The sequence below is a fragment of the Pseudophryne corroboree genome, chromosome 5, assembly GCF_028390025.1.
Source record: "Pseudophryne corroboree isolate aPseCor3 chromosome 5, aPseCor3.hap2, whole genome shotgun sequence".
In the NCBI taxonomy this organism is placed as follows: Eukaryota; Metazoa; Chordata; class Amphibia; order Anura; family Myobatrachidae; genus Pseudophryne; species Pseudophryne corroboree.
In genome coordinates this window covers 185,498,702-185,516,006 of record NC_086448.1, presented here as the reverse complement: position 1 = coordinate 185,516,006, position 17,305 = coordinate 185,498,702, and the positions used below count along the sequence as shown (strand labels likewise).

Sequence of the window (17,305 nt, the reverse complement as noted above, 5' to 3'; positions counted from 1 at the left end):
GCATGTGGTCCAGGATCCTGAGAGTGGGGCTCAGTGGGTCCTGTAGCCAAACCGATATAGCAGCATCAAGTAAGTTAAACTGAACTCTTTATATCTGTAAGCTCTAAAGGTTACTTTAGAATGGTTTGGGGAAAGGTAATATTACGTAATCATTATTGTTATCTTTATAGTTGTTTGATTTCGGAAATAGAGAACACATAATTTCCAGGCTCTAAAAGGTCAAACATAGAGCTTAGTCAGGTATATAAGAAACTGAGACTGGAATCTATTTCTTCTGATTTGCTATGCCAACCGTAGGGCTGATTCAGTGTTGGGAGTCAAGCAAAAAAAGCAACAGCTATGCATCAAGCTGCACTGTGAGGGGTGCAAACGTATTTGTTTGTTGCATGCAGGTTAAATACTGGCTGTTTTAGTATTGTACGTATTTATTCTATCTGACAATAAAGACAATGTACGCACAATTTAAAAAAAAAAATCCTTACTGTTTTTTGTATGTAGTCTACAAATACTGGACAGTCTTATTTTTACACTGTGATAAGACACGCCCCTCCCAAATCTACATCTCTGCACATTTTACATTAGACCTACCCACATTTGCCAAGGTATAATGTTACACTTTGTTTTTGCTTTGCTGACAATTCTAAATTAGCCCACATATCTGGGATTGTGTAAAAACCGTAACGGTCCAGGCCTCGTAACGCTGGACCGTACCAGCTCCATGGAACAACCTCTTCCACACTGGAGCTTGTAGTGCACGTCTCTATCCGTATGGTGTCCTGTCCACGGGTGTGTGTCTGTGACAGCTGTCACCATGGAGACGGGCAGGGAGAGATTACAGCCTCTCCAAATGGTCCGGATGGGGTAAAAACCGGAAAGGTCCAGACCATAGAGGGAGACTGTAATCTCTCCCTCCCCATCTCCCCAGTTACAGCTGTAACAGGCACACCCCGGACAGGACACCCCACTGACGAAGGTGCTCAATACAAGCTCCAGAGTGGCAGAGTTTGCTGTAGGGAACCGGTCCAGTCTGGACCATACCAGTTTTTACCTGATCCCCACATACTGTTTCTTTAGATATATCATTTAAGATTTCCAGTTGAAAGCAGTTACAATACCGATAGTCAGGATCCCGGCGGCCACAATGCCGGAATCCAAACTAGCTGTGAAATCCCGCTGCCTGAATACCGGCACCATAGGCTATTCTTCCTCTCAAGTCATCGAGCCCGCAAGGGGCTTTCTAGCGCTCGCCTGCTGTTGGCACACTGGTGACCGGGATGCCGCTGTCGGTATACTGCCAGCCGCCAGTAATTCATACTGAACCCTTTCCAATTAAGTGTCAGTTTTTTTTCAGTAACATTTACAAACCAATCTAACATTGTATGTATACAGTTGAAGTTGACAATAATAACAAATAGATGTACAGATGTAGACATGCTCAGCTTTGCTGCCAAGCGACTTATCCACGGCAAAGCTGGCACGGCTGGTATGCCCGCGACTAAGACTAGAGCATGCGTATGTACGCGCATGGCCATAGGAATGAATGGGTGTACCTAGTCGCAGCTCAGCGTACTAAATCGCACCTGCGGCTCAGTGCAGCATGTGCACCGTTCAGCCGTGCCGCGGGTAAGATGAGCTTGGTTACATCTGTAAGCATCTGTTTTGTATGGTTTTGTTACTAAATGTATGCTGGTAAGACATTGTAGTGTGCTGTGATTGGTTTAGTATATCTCAAGGACAAACTTTTTCTTTATACTGTATCATTTGTGCTGTTATTCCAGATGTACATACAGAAGCAGTCCAAGCAGCACTTGCAAAGCATAAAGAAAGGAAAATGGCTGTACCCATGCCATCAAAACGTCGCTCGCTTGTGGTTCAAACCTCAATGGATGCATACACACCCCCAGGTTGGCCAGCACCTAAATGAACCTTTGATTTCTTTCTTTTTTTTCTGTTGTGTTTTCACAATTGCAGTTTTTGAGAAGATTTTTTGTATGGTTTATAATAATGGCTACTTCATAATAAGGATCATAGCATCATCCTGGACCCTTTTCCAAGGTTCTCCAGGACTGAATCAGTGTGAAAGAATTCAGCCTCCCACTAGCACACAGGGTTAGCTAGAGAAAACTGTATTTATTGCAGTAAACAATATAGTATCGGTGGCTGGAATGCATTACTTATTACTTGGAGTTTAGTTAATAGAAATGTGTCCTCATATGCCTAGCTTCAATGGTTCACGCAGCCCGAGATACCTGGCGTGATTCAGCAGCCAGGTACCGTGCAACTCTGTTGGTGTCGCAGAGTTCCACGGAACTTGGCGTCATCTTAGTACTTCATATACCGATTCAGAGACTGAGTACAACACAGATATACAGGTGTCGCATATCAAATGAATCAGCACAGTCTCCTAGTTACAGATGGAGCCTCACTCATCCATACCATCTATGGCGTTTGTCCCAATCATGGAGTCGCAGTGTGCCTGGTTGCATGGCATCGCGTTATGTCGCAGGGTGGCATAAAGCTTAGCTAGGCGTTACCAGTGAGTGTAATACCAGTGATCATCCACCAGGTGTCACTTTTGAAAATCACCAGCAAATGACTGCTCACTCACACCAGGCATCTCTCGATCTCTAGGTGCATGCACAATGCTAACATGCTTTACAAATGAATGTGGCTTCTGGGTGAGCCGTCATATGCCGGGCAGCTCTGCTAATGTCTGGTATCTTTTCTTGCCTAAATGCATCTTACAGATGTGTCCTCTTACATCCTTGCTGCAGTCACACTAAACATCGCTTGAAGTCACACCACGCGGCAGGACTTGATAGTGCTCATCGTGTGTTTTGGGGGGTTTGCAGCGAAAATGCGTCTTAGACGCAAACTAATTTAATAGGATGCACAGGCAGCTTCTGCTGATTAAAATGATATGCTGCATGCCTTTATTCTGTGTGTGACTGCGACTGTATTTGCATACAAAATGCTCTGCTACAGTGTTTACCTGGAAAACACTGTAACATTTTATTTCGGATGCATATAGAGCCGCTATTACATTATATAGGCACGCTGCATATCCTTTTAATCAGCAGAAGCTGCTTGTGCGTCCTATTATATTAATAATAATTAGTAATGTAATAGGACGCACAATCAGCTTCTGCTGGTGCTTCCTATTACATAATTTTGCGTCTAAGACGCATTTTCGTGAAAAAAAAAAGCAAAAACAGACGATCAACGCCCTGCATGGTGTGACTTCAAGGGCTGTTTAGCATGACTTGATGCATGATTTACTAATTAAGCCCAGCGTTAATTAGTAAATCATGGTATCATAGTGTCTGTGACACCCGCACATCACTGCGAAATGACAGTCTAGGCATTGTGAGCCCACTGCGTAAAACTATGCCTCCTTTATTTATAGTACGCTATACACTTCAAGTTACTGATTGACTCTCTCCATCTGACCGCTAGTCTGTATGTATAGCATTACAGTTGTCACTGGCCATTTGCCTGGGCTTGCTAAGAGTACACTATTATAGTACGATTACTGTACTGTATATCCATCTGCCGCTATTCGCTCTACAGTACAGGATTAGTGGAGCATTAGCCACCCAGTGGTGAAGATGTGTATTGCATGCTCTGTATGTTGTCGCACCTCAACGTGCATTACCACACAACACCTCAACAACCTGAGCTATAGTTGAGGCATGACAAATACTCAGTTTAAGCAGAGAAACTGCAGCGATGAGGGAGGCTCCATCTGTATGTCCTAGTCACAGTGCATTGCGACTTAGATGCATTTTTGGCAAATAAATGCAAAAAATATGCCTGATGGAAGCAGTCTTTCATGGGACCAGTAGTGCCAAGAGGGGCTGTTTGGCGCAACTGCAGCAATGATGTATGAGGACATATCTGTACTTAAAGAATCACAAAACCCTGAAATAGAAACTTTCAGATATGAACCATAAAAAAGGTTTATTATTTTGGTTACTGTTACCGTGACTTTTAACTGCAACTCTAGTAGAAAAAAAACTTGTAGATGCCCTTCCCCAATTTTTCCCCCCTATTTCGATACATTTTCCGGTGCCACTTTCAGCATTACTGATGCATGCAAATCCTAGTCCCTTTCTCCATCTTCTTGCTGACTCAATGTTTAAGGACTTTCCATTTGCTCCCTGATTCTTTTATAAGTCAGCTGGAAGCTGGCATCAGGTGCCAGGTGGTATAAGACATTATCCTACTTAAGGTGCGAAAGAGCAATGGGCCTGTTGTGTTTTAGCCACTTATTACAAAAGCCCTTTGGAGAGCCTCACCTTTGCTGTGACCCACATCCTTTGCACCGCACCAATTGGAAGTGAAGGAGGAAGCCACACCATCTTTTTTCTATTACCTTTTAGCAAAGTCCCTTCAGAAACCGTAATATACTGCACGGAGGAGTCTTTTCTCTGTAACACAGGGGACAGTTCCTGCTATGTCCAGGTACTTCATTTTGTTATGTCTAAAAATGTCCCTTTACAGTCATATCCTAATCCTTATTTCCAGCATTGTAATTTCCCTCACAAACCTGTACGCGCTTCTCAATAAATGTTACCTGTTTCTTCACAAGCTTAAGCAAAACCTGGGAATGTCTGGTATAATAAAAGATTCTCCTAGGTCAACCTTTTGCATTTCACTGAGGAGACCACAAGTAGATATTCCTGATAGTATTCTGATCAGTAATATACAGCAGAAACTAGTGATTGTACTGTATGTGGCAGTGCCCTCTTATACGCCAGTTTTGGTCCTTTGTCAACAGATTTGCCTCTGCCTATCTTGTGAGCTAACTTCCATTATCAGCAGAATGGCCAACACTTGGCATTTTGCCTTCCACTGTTTCTGCTCGAGGTGAAACCAAAAAGCTATTATTGATTATTTCTGTTACATCCTAGTGGATACTGGGGTTCTGTACTTTAGTACCATGGGGTATAATTTGTGTCCACTGGAGCCTGGCACTTTAAAAACCATTAGTGTGTGTATGTCTGTGTATGTCTATGTGTGTGCTGGCTCCTCCCCTCTATGCCCCTCCTACCAGACTCAGTTTAGAAAAATGTGCCCAAGGAGACGGGTGCATTTCTTTGGAGCTCCAGAGCTTTTCTTTGTTTTTATTTTAGTTTATTATTTTCAGGTAGCTCTGGTTGGCAACCAGGCTACCTGTTTCGTGGGAGTTAGAGTGGGGACCGAACCAACCTCCTGAGGGTTAATGGTTCGTAATCCCAACTGACAGGGCACTGAGCTCCTGAGGTACTGATCACACATCATTAGCCAGCAGCTAGCTGCCACCCTCTAACAGATGCCGAAGTTACAAGGTGCGGTGAGTGTTACGCGGAGGTCCCGGTTAGCGGCTCCCCAGTGCAGTTTTGGAGGCAAGTCACGGGCCCGGAGCTGCGGTGCCCACCTTGGACAAACTGGTTCAGGGCTGTTGCCCAGCAGTGCTCACTGTCTCAAGGCTTTGTTTGTACTGTAACATGCATATTCTACTGTTTGTTATAAGTAACCAGTATAAACTGTGATAGGGACCGCGTGACATTACAAGCTAGAGCGGAACCAGTAGCGGGACGGCACCATTTCCTGCTGCTGCGGATCTTCAAGGCTGCACGCACACTGCTCCTCCAGGACTTACGCTGCTACAGACTGTAAAACTGGTACCACGGGGTCATAGAAAGGGGGAGCACGCCAGCAGTAGCGCCGCTGCACTACTATCAGGTCATACACTTCATCACATTGTACTACTGTGTGCTGGTATCGGCTCCTCAGTGTCACTCCAGGGGCTCTCTGGGGTCTGTGTGGAGGTGTTGGTCAGTAGGCTGCGCTGTATTACAGTTGTGTAAGATGTCTCTTGACATGGGTGGTCATTCTGAGTTGATCGCATCGTTGCTGCTCGTGCGATCAACCTGATGCCGCCTATGGAGGAGTGTATGTTAGCATAGCAGGGCTGCGATCGCTTGTGCAGCCCTGCTATGCTATAAAAGATTCCTGCAAAACAAGACCAGGGTCAGACCTACTTACCCTGTGCGACGGATCCAGCGACGAAGGTCCCAGGATTGACGTCAGACATCCGCCCTCCAAACGCCTGGACATGCCTGCGTTCGGATCTCCACGCCCGGAAAACGGTGATTAGACGCCCCAAAACGCCTCCCTGCTGTCAATCTACTTGCGATCGCCGCTGCGATCACTTTCTTCTTTGTTGTAGCCGGTGCCCACTGCGCATGCGCAGTTCCGATCCGTTCGCACCGCAGCGAAGAACCGCAGCGTTAGAACGGGTCGGAATGACCTCCATGGTTATGTGTGCTGCTTGTATCTCTACCCCATCCTCAGTGGGGTCACTCACGTGTGAGCAGTGTTCCTTATCTCCACAGGGACACAGTTCACAGGCACCTGACTGGCTGGATAGTTTTAAAAGCATGATTCAGAATGTAAATTCAGAATTAGCTGCAACTGGGAAGGAGAGACAGGTGTTAAAGCACTCTATTGTTTGGGTGGCTAAAGTAGCAGATAGCAAGAAGGCTTCCCAGCCCTCTCTAGTGGTTTCACATAAACGCTCACTACCACAGGTGCTCCAGTCTGATTCTGATCAGCCTGATGTGGATGATGATGAGGATATGGATGAGGACAGCTCTCTGTCGCCTGGGGTGGAGGCTCTCCTTTTTACTGTAAGAGAGGTCCTTCACATGCTGGATCAGGAGACAGAACCAGATGAGTTGTTGCACTTTAATGTTCGACCAAAGACATCTGCAACTTTTCCTGTGTCTAAGGAATTGAACTCCCTGGCCAGGGAGGCTTGGTTAAACCCTGATAAAAAATGTAACATTCCTCAGAAGTTTTTAACTACTTTTCCCCTCCCAGCTGAGGACAGGAAGGTATGGGAAAAACCCCAGTCAGTCGACACGTCTGTGTCCAGACTGTCTAAGAAATTGGTGCTGCTGATACCAGGGGCTATATCCCTTAAAGAACCTGCTGACCGTAAAATTGAGACTACTCTAAAGGCAATTTATGCGGCAGCGGGCATAGCACAGCGCCCCACAATAGTTTTTGGGTGGATTTCCAGGGCAATGATTAAGTGGTCTGATTCTGTTATTGATGGTTTAGACTCACTGCCACGTGATGAGGTCATTACTCTGTTGCAACAGATACAGGATGCTGCTAATTTTATGAGCGAGGCTATAAAGGAATTGTGTAAGATAAATGGCTGCACTACTGCTATGGCTATTTCGGCATGCAGAGCTCTGTGGTTACGTTAATGGTCAGCAGACGCTGGTTCCAAAAAGGGTTTAGAAAATCTTCCCTTTACAGGTGATGCCTTGTTTGGAGACAAATTAAATAAATCGATCTCTCAGGCAACGGCGGGTAAGTCTACCTATCTGCCGTCGGCTGCACCACCTTCTGGACGTTCTTACACAGGACCCTCCTTGCAGTCCTTTCTTGTGGCAAGGTTCAGAGGCAGGGGCCGAGGCGTCTCCACCACTCCAAGTGGATCCCATGGTAAGTCCCATAAACCTGCAGCTGCTGCCTCCCTGGACCAGACCACCGGATCCCTAATGGCTAAGCCCTCCTCGTGATGGTCGGCCCCAGCGACAACGCGACTTTTAGGTGGGTGCTCGCCTTCAACACTTTGCCCACGTGTGGCCGAAGTCCTGCCGGGATCCTTGGGTGAGGTATCTCATTTCCCAAGGATACCGGCTGGAATTTCTTTTTTTTTTTTAAACACATTTTATTGAGTGGATCATGAAATAGGTACAATGATAACATAACAGAGCACCCGAACATTTTGGGTGCTTAAAATACAAATGTAGGTACAGTAAATTGTTGCTACAACAGCATGGATCCTTTTTTTTTTTGTTTTTGTGTTTTCCCGTGTTTAGAGATTCAAGTTAGAGCATAAAAAGTGGGAAACTCTCGGCAACGGAGTGGCCTTCCGTCAAGAGAGTCAGCAAAGGAAATTAAAAAAAGAGAGTGCTCGGAGAGCGATCAGAAGGGGACAGAAAAGCATAGGAGGCTGGGCACCTCCGGTTGAAGAAAAGAGGGGGGGGGGAGTAGAGAGAGGGCAAAGAGGTGGAGGGGTAGCCTTCGGGGGCAAGAGGTGGATAGGACCTTGGCATGCCGTGTCAGATTATGAATGGGGAGGAAGCCTGTTGTAGGTTTAGCCATGGGGACCATACTTTATCGAATTGCTTCGCAGTATTGCGAATAACTGCGGTCATGTATTCCATTTTGTGGACATACCATATCCGAGAAATTATCCCCTGTATTGGTGAGGGGGTCGGGCTCTTCCAGTCTGTGGCAATTTGGCATGTCATTGCCGAGACTATATGTCGGAATAGTTTGTTTTGATGTCTGTTGAGGGTAGGAAGAGTCATGGGGAGCAAAAAGTATTGGGGGTCGGAGGGGATGGAGGTGTCGAATAAACGCGAAAGCATGGTGATGAGTTCACCCCATATTGTGTAGATTTTAGGGCAGGCCCACCATATGTGTAAGAATGAACCGATGTCCGTACAGCCCCTCCAGCATCTATCTGGAGTATCGGGGAACATAGTATGTAGACGGGAAGGGACATAGTACCATCGGTAGAGTAATTTATAAATATTTTCTTTAATTCTTACACATATGGAGCTGGAAGCCGCATTGTCCCATATATCTACCCAGTCCTCATTGTCTATAGTGAATCCCAATTCCTTTTCCCATGCCACTTCATGAGGGGCCCGGGATGTTGTGGGGAGGTCGTCCAGGAGGGTGTAGATGTCTGATATGAGGCCTTTAGTGTTGGTGCGTTTCCAGCTAATGTGTTCAAAGGGGGATAAATGTCTGTGGAGAAGGGTGGTGGTGATGGTGGAGTGGAAATGTCTAATTTGTAGATAGCGGAAGAAGTCCGATGAGGGGATTACTGTTCCTTCACGGATATCTGCGAATTGTGGGAACGTAGCTGTGGAGGTGATATCATTAACATAGAAAATACCACTCATGCGCCAAGATGTGTGCGTGGCTCTGCTCATACCTGGTGGGAAGGCTGGGTTGTTAAATAACGGAATTAGCGGGGACGGGTATGGGGCCAAACTGAACCGTCTATTTGTCAGGTCCCATGTTGCCAGGGAGCGACTTACTACAGGGTGCAATAGGGCCGCACGGGGACGCTGGTTCCGGTGAAGCCACAGTAGGGAGGATGGTGTAGCTAGGCCCGTCTCCTCCGCCTCTATCCCCACCCAGACCTTCCGCGTCCCGCCTTCGTTGCACCATTGTGCACATTGAGCGAGTTGCGCGGCATAAAAGTATTTCTTAAAATCCGGGATACCCAGACCGCCGCCTCTGGAGGGGCGTTGAAGCAGTTTAAGTCTGACTCGAGGGCGTTTGTGATTCCAAATAAAGAGGGAAGATTGGCGTTGTAGGGTCTTGAAGACGTAGGTAGGGACGTAGATCGGGAGGGTCTGAAATAAGTACAGGAGTCGGGGGAGCACGCTCATCTTGACAGAGTTAATTCTGCCTATCCATGATATAAAATAACTGGACCAGTCCACCAAGTCCTCCTTAATTGTCTGTAATAAACGGGGATAATTTGCTTGGAAAAGTTGGTGGTGATGGTGGGTCAAGTACACACCAAGGTATTTAATTTTCTTGGTTTGCCAGTTACAGGGGAGAATAGTTTGAAGTTCTTGTTTGAGAGCTGCCGGGATATAAAAGTTAAGGACCTCTGTTTTGCTCACGTTTATTTTATAACCTGAGAGCTGTGAGTATGAGCTAATCTCAGATAAAAGCGCGGGGAGAGATTGGGCTGGGTCAGTGAGGGAGATCAGGACGTCGTCGGCATATAGCGCTATCTTGTGTTCAGATAGGCCTGTGGATATTCCATGGATAGCACTGTTATTACGGATCCTTGCTGCTAGGGGCTCCATGACTAGGGCAAAGATTAAAGGGGAGAGGGGGCATCCCTGCCTGGTACCATTGGTGATCCCGAAACTGGAGGAGGAGACACCGTTAACCATAACCTGGGCCGACGGAGAGTGGTAGAGTGCTTTAATTCCCTCTAGAAAGTTTCCGGAGAATCCCATTTTGTCAAGGACTGCAAAGGCAAAAGACCACGATATGCGGTCGAAGGCCTTCTCCGCGTCAAGAGCCAAAATGAGAGAGGGAGGTTTCCGTTTTTGGATTGAGTATATTAGATCTATTGCCCTTCTAGTGTTGTCGGACGCCTGGCGTCCAGGAATGAAGCCGACCTGATCCGGGTGGACCAGGCCGGGCATCAGGGGACCCAGACGGTTAGCTAGTATTTTCGCGTATATTTTCAAGTCAACATTCAATAATGAGATTGGTCTGTAATTTAAGCAGCTAGTCGGATCTTTGTCAGGCTTTGGTATTACCACTATATCGGCCCGAGTCGTCTCCGGCAGGAAGGAGGCTCCCTCGAGGATACCGTTAAATAGGGAGGCTAGGTGTGGGGCCAGTTCCTTCGCGAAGAGTTTATAATATTGGGCTGTGAAACCGTCCGGACCCGGGGCAGCCGACGAGCGCATCGATCGTATGGCAGCTATTGTCTCCTCCTCCGAGATTCGACTATTTAGGGCTTCCAATTGATTGTCGGATAGGGTTGGGAGGGGGGTATCGGATAAATATGAGCGCACTCCCCCGGATCCGTCAGGAGACAGCAGGGGCGAGTCAGGTAAGTTATAGAGGGAGCTATAAAACAGGCGGAAATCTTCAGCCATCAATTCAGGGTCATATGTATAGGTTCCCCTTTGTGGCGAGTACAGTTTATCTATTGCACCCAACGCTTGCTTACGACGTAGTTTGTTGGCTAGTAGGGTATCTATTTTATCCATTTTGTCGTAAAAGCGTTGTTGCAACTTCCGAAGAATTGTTGCCGCGCGGGTGGATAGGAGAGTGTTGAGTTGTCCTCGGAGGGAGTCTATCTGGGTGAGTAAAGAGGGGTCGGGGGATGCTTTGTGTTTGGGTAGTAAGGTGGCTATTTCTGATTCGAGGGAGGCTATTTCCTGTGCGGCTTTTTTCTTGATTGCCGACGATTTTGCTAATAAGGTACCGCGAATCGTGGCTTTGTGGGCTTCCCAAAGGATATTAAGTGGAATATCGGGAGATATATTTTCAGTGAAGTATTGTGTAATCGCTAGTCTAGTTTCCTCTAGTGCAGAGGGGTGTTGTAGAAGCGAGTCATCAAGACGCCATTTAAATTTCCTATGAGGCGAGCGGTATATATCTATGAGGAGGTAGACCCCAGCGTGGTCCGTCCAAGTCAGTGGTGTAATGCCCGTGTCCGAGATCAGTGGCACTAGGGCAGTGGTGATGTGGATCATGTCAATCCTGGAATAGTGTTGATGTGAAGCTGAGAAGTGCGTAAAATCTTTGGTGTGGGGGTGTTGGGAACGCCAAGTGTCACAGAGACCGTGGAGTTTCATGGTGGCGGTAAGTGTGCGGGAAGCCCGAGGGAGGGTCGTCATGGAAGCATGAGGCGGAGGACCAGATCTATCCAGCAAGGGGTCTATTATGGTATTAAAGTCACCACCCATGATAATGCTTCCCTGTGCTTCTCGTGATAGGCGTTTGGAGAGAGAATCAAAAAACAAAGATTGGTCTTGGTTGGGGGCGTAGACGGAGACCAGGGTGAAAGCCTTAGAGCGGAGGGTACCCATTACCATGAGGAACCGTCCGTCTGGGTCTGTCACCGTCCTGGAGTGAATAAACGGGATATTACGGTGAACTAAGATGGCCACACCCCGTTTTTTGCAGTCTGCTGAGGCAAAGTAGGACTGGGAGAACCATTTGCCCGTAAGCCGAGTGTGGGGACCGGTGAGATGTGTTTCCTGCAGGAATGCTATGTCAACTTTCTCACGTCTGCAAGCACTCAGGAACACGGTACGCTTCCTAGGGGAATTCAGGCCATTTACATTGACCGAGAATATTTTAAGAGACATGATTATTTACGTGGGGGAGTACGGCATATTGCCAGGTATGGTCCAGCGAGGTACAATTTGTGCCAGGCAAAGGCCACCCCTCCAGGCCAAGCAAGAGAAGGAGCAGGAAAGTCAAGCAGAGGCCACAAGAAAAGAGAGAAAAGAAAGAACATAGAAAAGAAGAAGAAGTACCCCAAACGGGGAAACATCCCTGAGGTTGTGGGTCCCATTTAGGGGCCGCTAGGAAAAAGCATCGAGTTAGTAACATTATAAACAACAGTAAGGGATTGTAGGGGGGTAACTGAGCTACCATGTGGGAGGGTGAGCGTCACCCGGGCCATGAAGGCTGGGAATGGCTATGACCTTTTTACATTTATAGCAAACATAATATAATATAGGACATTGAGAACTGTGTCCATACAACAAAAATGCAAGCATGAAAACAAAAAAGAGAGAGAAAAAAATAAAAATTGGGGAGGGAGAAAGAAGGGAAGGGGAGGAGGGGGGTTGGAAGAAAGGGAGGGAGGAGGGGGGGGGGATTCAAACAGTTATAACTTGTTTATAACAGCATTAACCAAGGATAGTTACGATACTGGTAGTTGAACTGAGGTCGAATCTTCCACTGTTCACACTCGTTTCGAGTCGTGGAGAAGTTGCACCGACAGTTCATGCACTATACACATCGGGGGGTTTCCCCAGGTCAGGGAGGGTCCTTGTCCACATTGCGCTGTCGGGTCACCCGTGTCCAGTCGGGAAGAGGGGACTGAGGATGTGGCGGTTGGGATGATGAGGCCGCCATGTCTTCTACTGCTGATGTTGGGAGGAGATCTAGCTTTGCCAGCAGTTCCTGTCCTTGGGGTAAGGTCTTGACCGAGTGAACAGAGTTATTGACCGAAACATGTAAGTGGAAGGGGAATCCCCATCTGTATCTGATCTGGTGTTGTCGTAGGATCCGGGTGACCGGTTGGAGGTCTCGCCGTTTTTGGATGGTGGAGGGTGCAAGATCCTGAAAGATCTGCAGCTGTGTGCCTTTAAACAGGATCTCCGATGTGTCTCGAACGGAGGACATGATTTTCTCCTTCGAACGGAAATAATGGAAACGGACAATAACATCCCTGGGCGGTTGGGCGGGAGATGGTTTTGCCCGGAGTGCTCTATGTGCCCTGTCGCAAAGGCATTCTTCGACTGTGAGGTCTGGTATCAAGTGTATGAAGAATTCTCTCAAGAATGTTGGTAGTGATGGGCCGAGGACCGTTTCTGGAACGCCACGTATGCGCAGATTATTTCTACGCGAGCGATTTTCTTGGTCCTCTTGTCGCTCCTTGAGGGACTCCATTTCCTCGTGCAATCTAGCGAGTTCACTGTCAATGCGGTGTTGGGAGCGGCAGAGATCGTCCGTCTTTGTTTCCAGTGCATCCGTCCGGTTACCGAGATCTGTAAGGTCCGATTTAAATTCGGCTATAGCGTTCGAGAGTTCTTGCTTGAACGCGGACTGCACTCCCTCCAATAGGCTCGACATAACCGCCTGTATCTGGGGATCGATACCCACTTCCGACGAACATGGAGAGGGGGGGGAGCTTGCGGCCATGGTGGGGTTCTGTGAGCCCTTGGACTTTGAGCCAAAGAAGTTAGTCGGAGCTTGCGATGCTTTTTTGTTTTTGGACATAGTGGCTTATATCCATAAGAGGTAGGGTAGGAGTGGGGGTAAAAAAGAAAAAGGAAGGAAAAATTATTGCTGGGGGGACACAGGCCCGAGTCCGTTTAATGAACAGGTAATCCGGTCAGATCCGATCCTCCAACCGCGGAGCTGGGGGGGTAGGGTGCCAGAGTATTATATATGGGGTCTGATCATTTGGCTATGGCACATGTAGTATTTTATTATTTTGCGTTAAATCATCTTGAGAGTCATCTTAAGGATAGGTCTGGGATGTGCGGATCCGAATATCATAACGCTGAGGCCATGACTCTTCCAGGCGCCAACTCCGACGTCGGGGCAGATCGCGGTTCGATCCCCTATTCAGTGGCCCGGGCGCACTTGGGTGGTATTAAAGCACTTCCATAGCCTTCGCCGATACTGGCGGTAGTGTAAATAGAATCTGTACTCCTGCGGGGGTGAGGAGTGTGTGGTATAGTGCGGGTTATCTTTACCCTGGCTGAGTGCCAGAAAGTAAAATGGTGACTCTGGGTTCCTGTCGTGGGCTTCTATGGAGCAGGGGTGCAAATGAGAAATGAGTGCTGTGGCAGCAGCAGGCACTCACAATATTCCAGGATGGTTGGGTGCTAAAGGTAATGCAGCCTTTTTGGATGTGCTGTAGAGATTCCTAGAGCTGCAGGTGTGCTCAGCCTTCTCCAGCTAAATCTCCAGGAATCCAAGATGGCCACCGCAGCACTTATAGGGCTGCTCCTTTCCCCTCTTTTATCCCTTGTGGGGCTGCTTGTGGCACAGAGGCTCTTTGGAGGTGCTTAAGAGTGTCCAGCCTCGCATGTGGGGGTGATCCGGGGTGTCGGGGAGCCCGTCGCGGCCGCGTTCCGATCCCGGAGCTCACGGCCGGGTCTTCCCCGAACTCGAGGTCCCGGCTTCTGGGCGCGTGTTAGGCCGCGGCGGCCGGAGGTAGCAGGGGGGCCGCAGGCCCGCTTCAGCTGCTGCACAGCTCCGCCGGAGGGGTCCGCAGGAGGGATGAGGCCACCACAAGCCGCTGCCAACGGTCCGGAGGGGAGGAGATGAGGGTCCCAAGTCCCGCGAGTAGCTCCGGAGCCCGGCCCCGCGAGGCGGCGAAATCGAGGCCCCGGTTTCACAGGAGGGGGAAGGCCACAATCCGCAAGGGCAGCCAAGGCCGCCCTCCGACTCCGCAGCACGCTTCCCCTGGTCGGGTTGATGTAGGCAGAGGCAGTGGGGTAAGTGCAGGGGGCACCAGGATACTAAATAGAGTTGTTTTTTTTATTTATGTTGGCCAGTTTGCAGGAGCTCCTAGGGAGTGCTTCCTCTCCCATTGCCAGCCAGGCCACGCCCCCGGCTGGAATTTCAACCACTTCTTCCTCACAGGTTCTTCAAGTCGGGCTTACTAGCTTTACCAGTAGCAAAAGTTACTTTGCAAGATGCTATTCAAAGACTTTTGCAGACGGGGTTGGTGGTCCCGGTACCTCCTCCATTATACAAAAAGTGTTTTTACTCCAGTCTTTTTGTCGTTCCAAAACCAGATGGTTCGGTGCGACCCATCTTAAACCTGAAGTCTCTAAATCCGTATCTGCGGGTGTTCACATTCAAGATTGAATTCCTGCGGGCAGTGGTGTCCGGTCTGGAGGAGGGGGAATTCCTGGTTTCCCTAGATGTTAGATGCTTACCTACACATTCTCATGTGGCCCCCTCATCAGGCTTACCTCAGGTTCGCCATATTTAACGACCATTTCTGGTTTCAGACCTTGCCCTTTGGCCTGTCCACAGCTAGGAGGGTCTTTACCAAGGTCATGGCAGAGATGATGCTGCAACTGCGCGTGATGGGAGTCAACATAGTCCCCTACTTGGATGATCTCCTGATAAAGGCTATGTCCAGGGAGCGTCTATTGCACAGCATCGATATATCTACTCGCCTGCTTATGGATCATGGGTGGATCCTGAATTTCCAGAAATCTCACCTGGAACCGACCCAATGTCTTCAGTTCCTGGGAATGATATTGGATACAGTGTCTCAAAAGGTGTTTCTTCCGATGGACAAGGCCTTGGCTATCCAGGCTATGGTCCGCTCAGTGCTCCGTCCTCGCAAGGTGTCCATACATCTTTGCATACGCTTGCTGGGCAGGATGGTTGCTGCTTACGAGGCAATCCAATATGGCAGATTTCATTCCCAGCCATTTCAGCTGGGTCTGCTGGACAAATGGTCGGGGTCTCACCTTCACATGCATCAGGAAGTGACCTTATCTCCAAAAGCCCGGATTTCTCTATTATGGTGGCTACAAGTTCCTCACCTGGTAGAAGGCAGGATTTTCAATATCCACTCGTGGTTTCTACTCACAATGGATTCCAGCCTCCGGGGTTGGGGAGGCTGTGACCCAATGAGCCCAGTTCCAGGGGATATGGTCGGTTCAGGAATCGGCTCTGCCGATAAACATCCTGGAATTCAGGGCAATTTACAATGCTCTTCTGCAGGCTTCTCATCTCCTGAAGGGTCGGGCGATCCAGGTTCAGTTGGACAACGCTATGGTGGTGGCGTACAGTACATAAACCTACAAGGGGGAACAAAAAGCAGAGCGGTGATGCGAGAGGTGTCATAAATCCTCCTCTGGGCCGAGGCCAACGCAAGGGCCATCTCTGCCATATTCATTCCGGGAGTGGACAACTGGGAAGCAGACTTCCTCAGCAGACACGACCTCCATCTTGGGGAATGGGGCCTACATCCCAAGGTGTTTGAACAGTTAATTTACCGGTGGGGCTGTCCGCAGATAGATTTGATGGCTTCTTGTCTCAACTAGAAGCTATGACATTACTATTCCAGAACCAGGGATCCGCTGGCTGTAGCAGTGGACGTGCTGACGACACCTTGGACGTTCCAGTTTGTGTACCTGTTCCCTCCTCTACCGCTAATCCCAAGGGTTCTAAAAAGACTAAGAAGGGAGAGCGTTCAAGCATTTCTAATTGCCCCAGATTGTCCTCGACAGGCATGGTACTCGAACCTCCTAACCTTAGCTCTGGAGGATCCTTGGCCTCTGCCGCTCCAAAAGGATCTTCTTTAACAAGGTACGTTCGTCTATCCAGACTTACAGCGGCTACGTTTGACGGCTTGGAAGTTGAGAGGGAGATTCTAGCAAGAAAAGGTCTTCCCTCCCGGGTTATTTCCACCATGGTTCAGGCCAGGAAGATGGCTACGTCAAAACATTATCATCGTATCTGGAAGAAGTATGTTTCCTGGTGTGAAGGTAGAAAGGTTTCTCCCATGGAACTTAGAATGGGTAGTTTTCTACTTTTCCTGCAAGCGGGAGTGGATTTCGGCTTACGGTCAGGCTCCATCATAGTCCATATTTCTGCGCTCTCTATTTTCTTCCAGAAACAGCTTGCGTGGTTGCCAGAAGTACAGGCTTTCCTACAGGGAGTTCTTCATATGCAACCGCCCTTTGTACCTCCCACGGCTCCATGGGACCTCAATGTGGTTCTGTCCTTTCTCCATTCGGACTGGTTTGAACCCTTGCATAGGGTGGAGTTAAAATTTCTCACCTTGAAGACTGTGATGTTATTGGCATTGGCTTCTGCCAGACGTGTCTCTGAATTGGGGGCCTTATCCTGTAAGAGCCCTAATTTGATATTTCATGAAGACAGGGCAGAACTAAGGACCCGTCCCCCGTTTTGTCCGAAAGTGGTGTCCGCTTTTTATGTGAATCAGCCTATTGTGGTTCCAGTA

At 48.4% G+C, this 17,305-nt stretch overlaps 1 protein-coding gene across 6 annotated transcripts in view; it reads left to right on the top strand.

Moving 5' to 3' along the window:
- The window catches only part of DIP2C (disco interacting protein 2 homolog C), an 820,289-nt gene that overhangs the window by 401,203 nt on the left and 401,781 nt on the right, over positions 1-17,305 (top strand). For all 6 annotated transcript variants that reach the window (XM_063921929.1, XM_063921931.1, XM_063921928.1 and 3 more), the window contains one exon: positions 1,779-1,904. In XM_063921929.1, the coding sequence (XP_063777999.1) occupies positions 1,779-1,904 (126 nt within the window). The remainder of the gene's footprint in view (positions 1-1,778; positions 1,905-17,305) is intronic.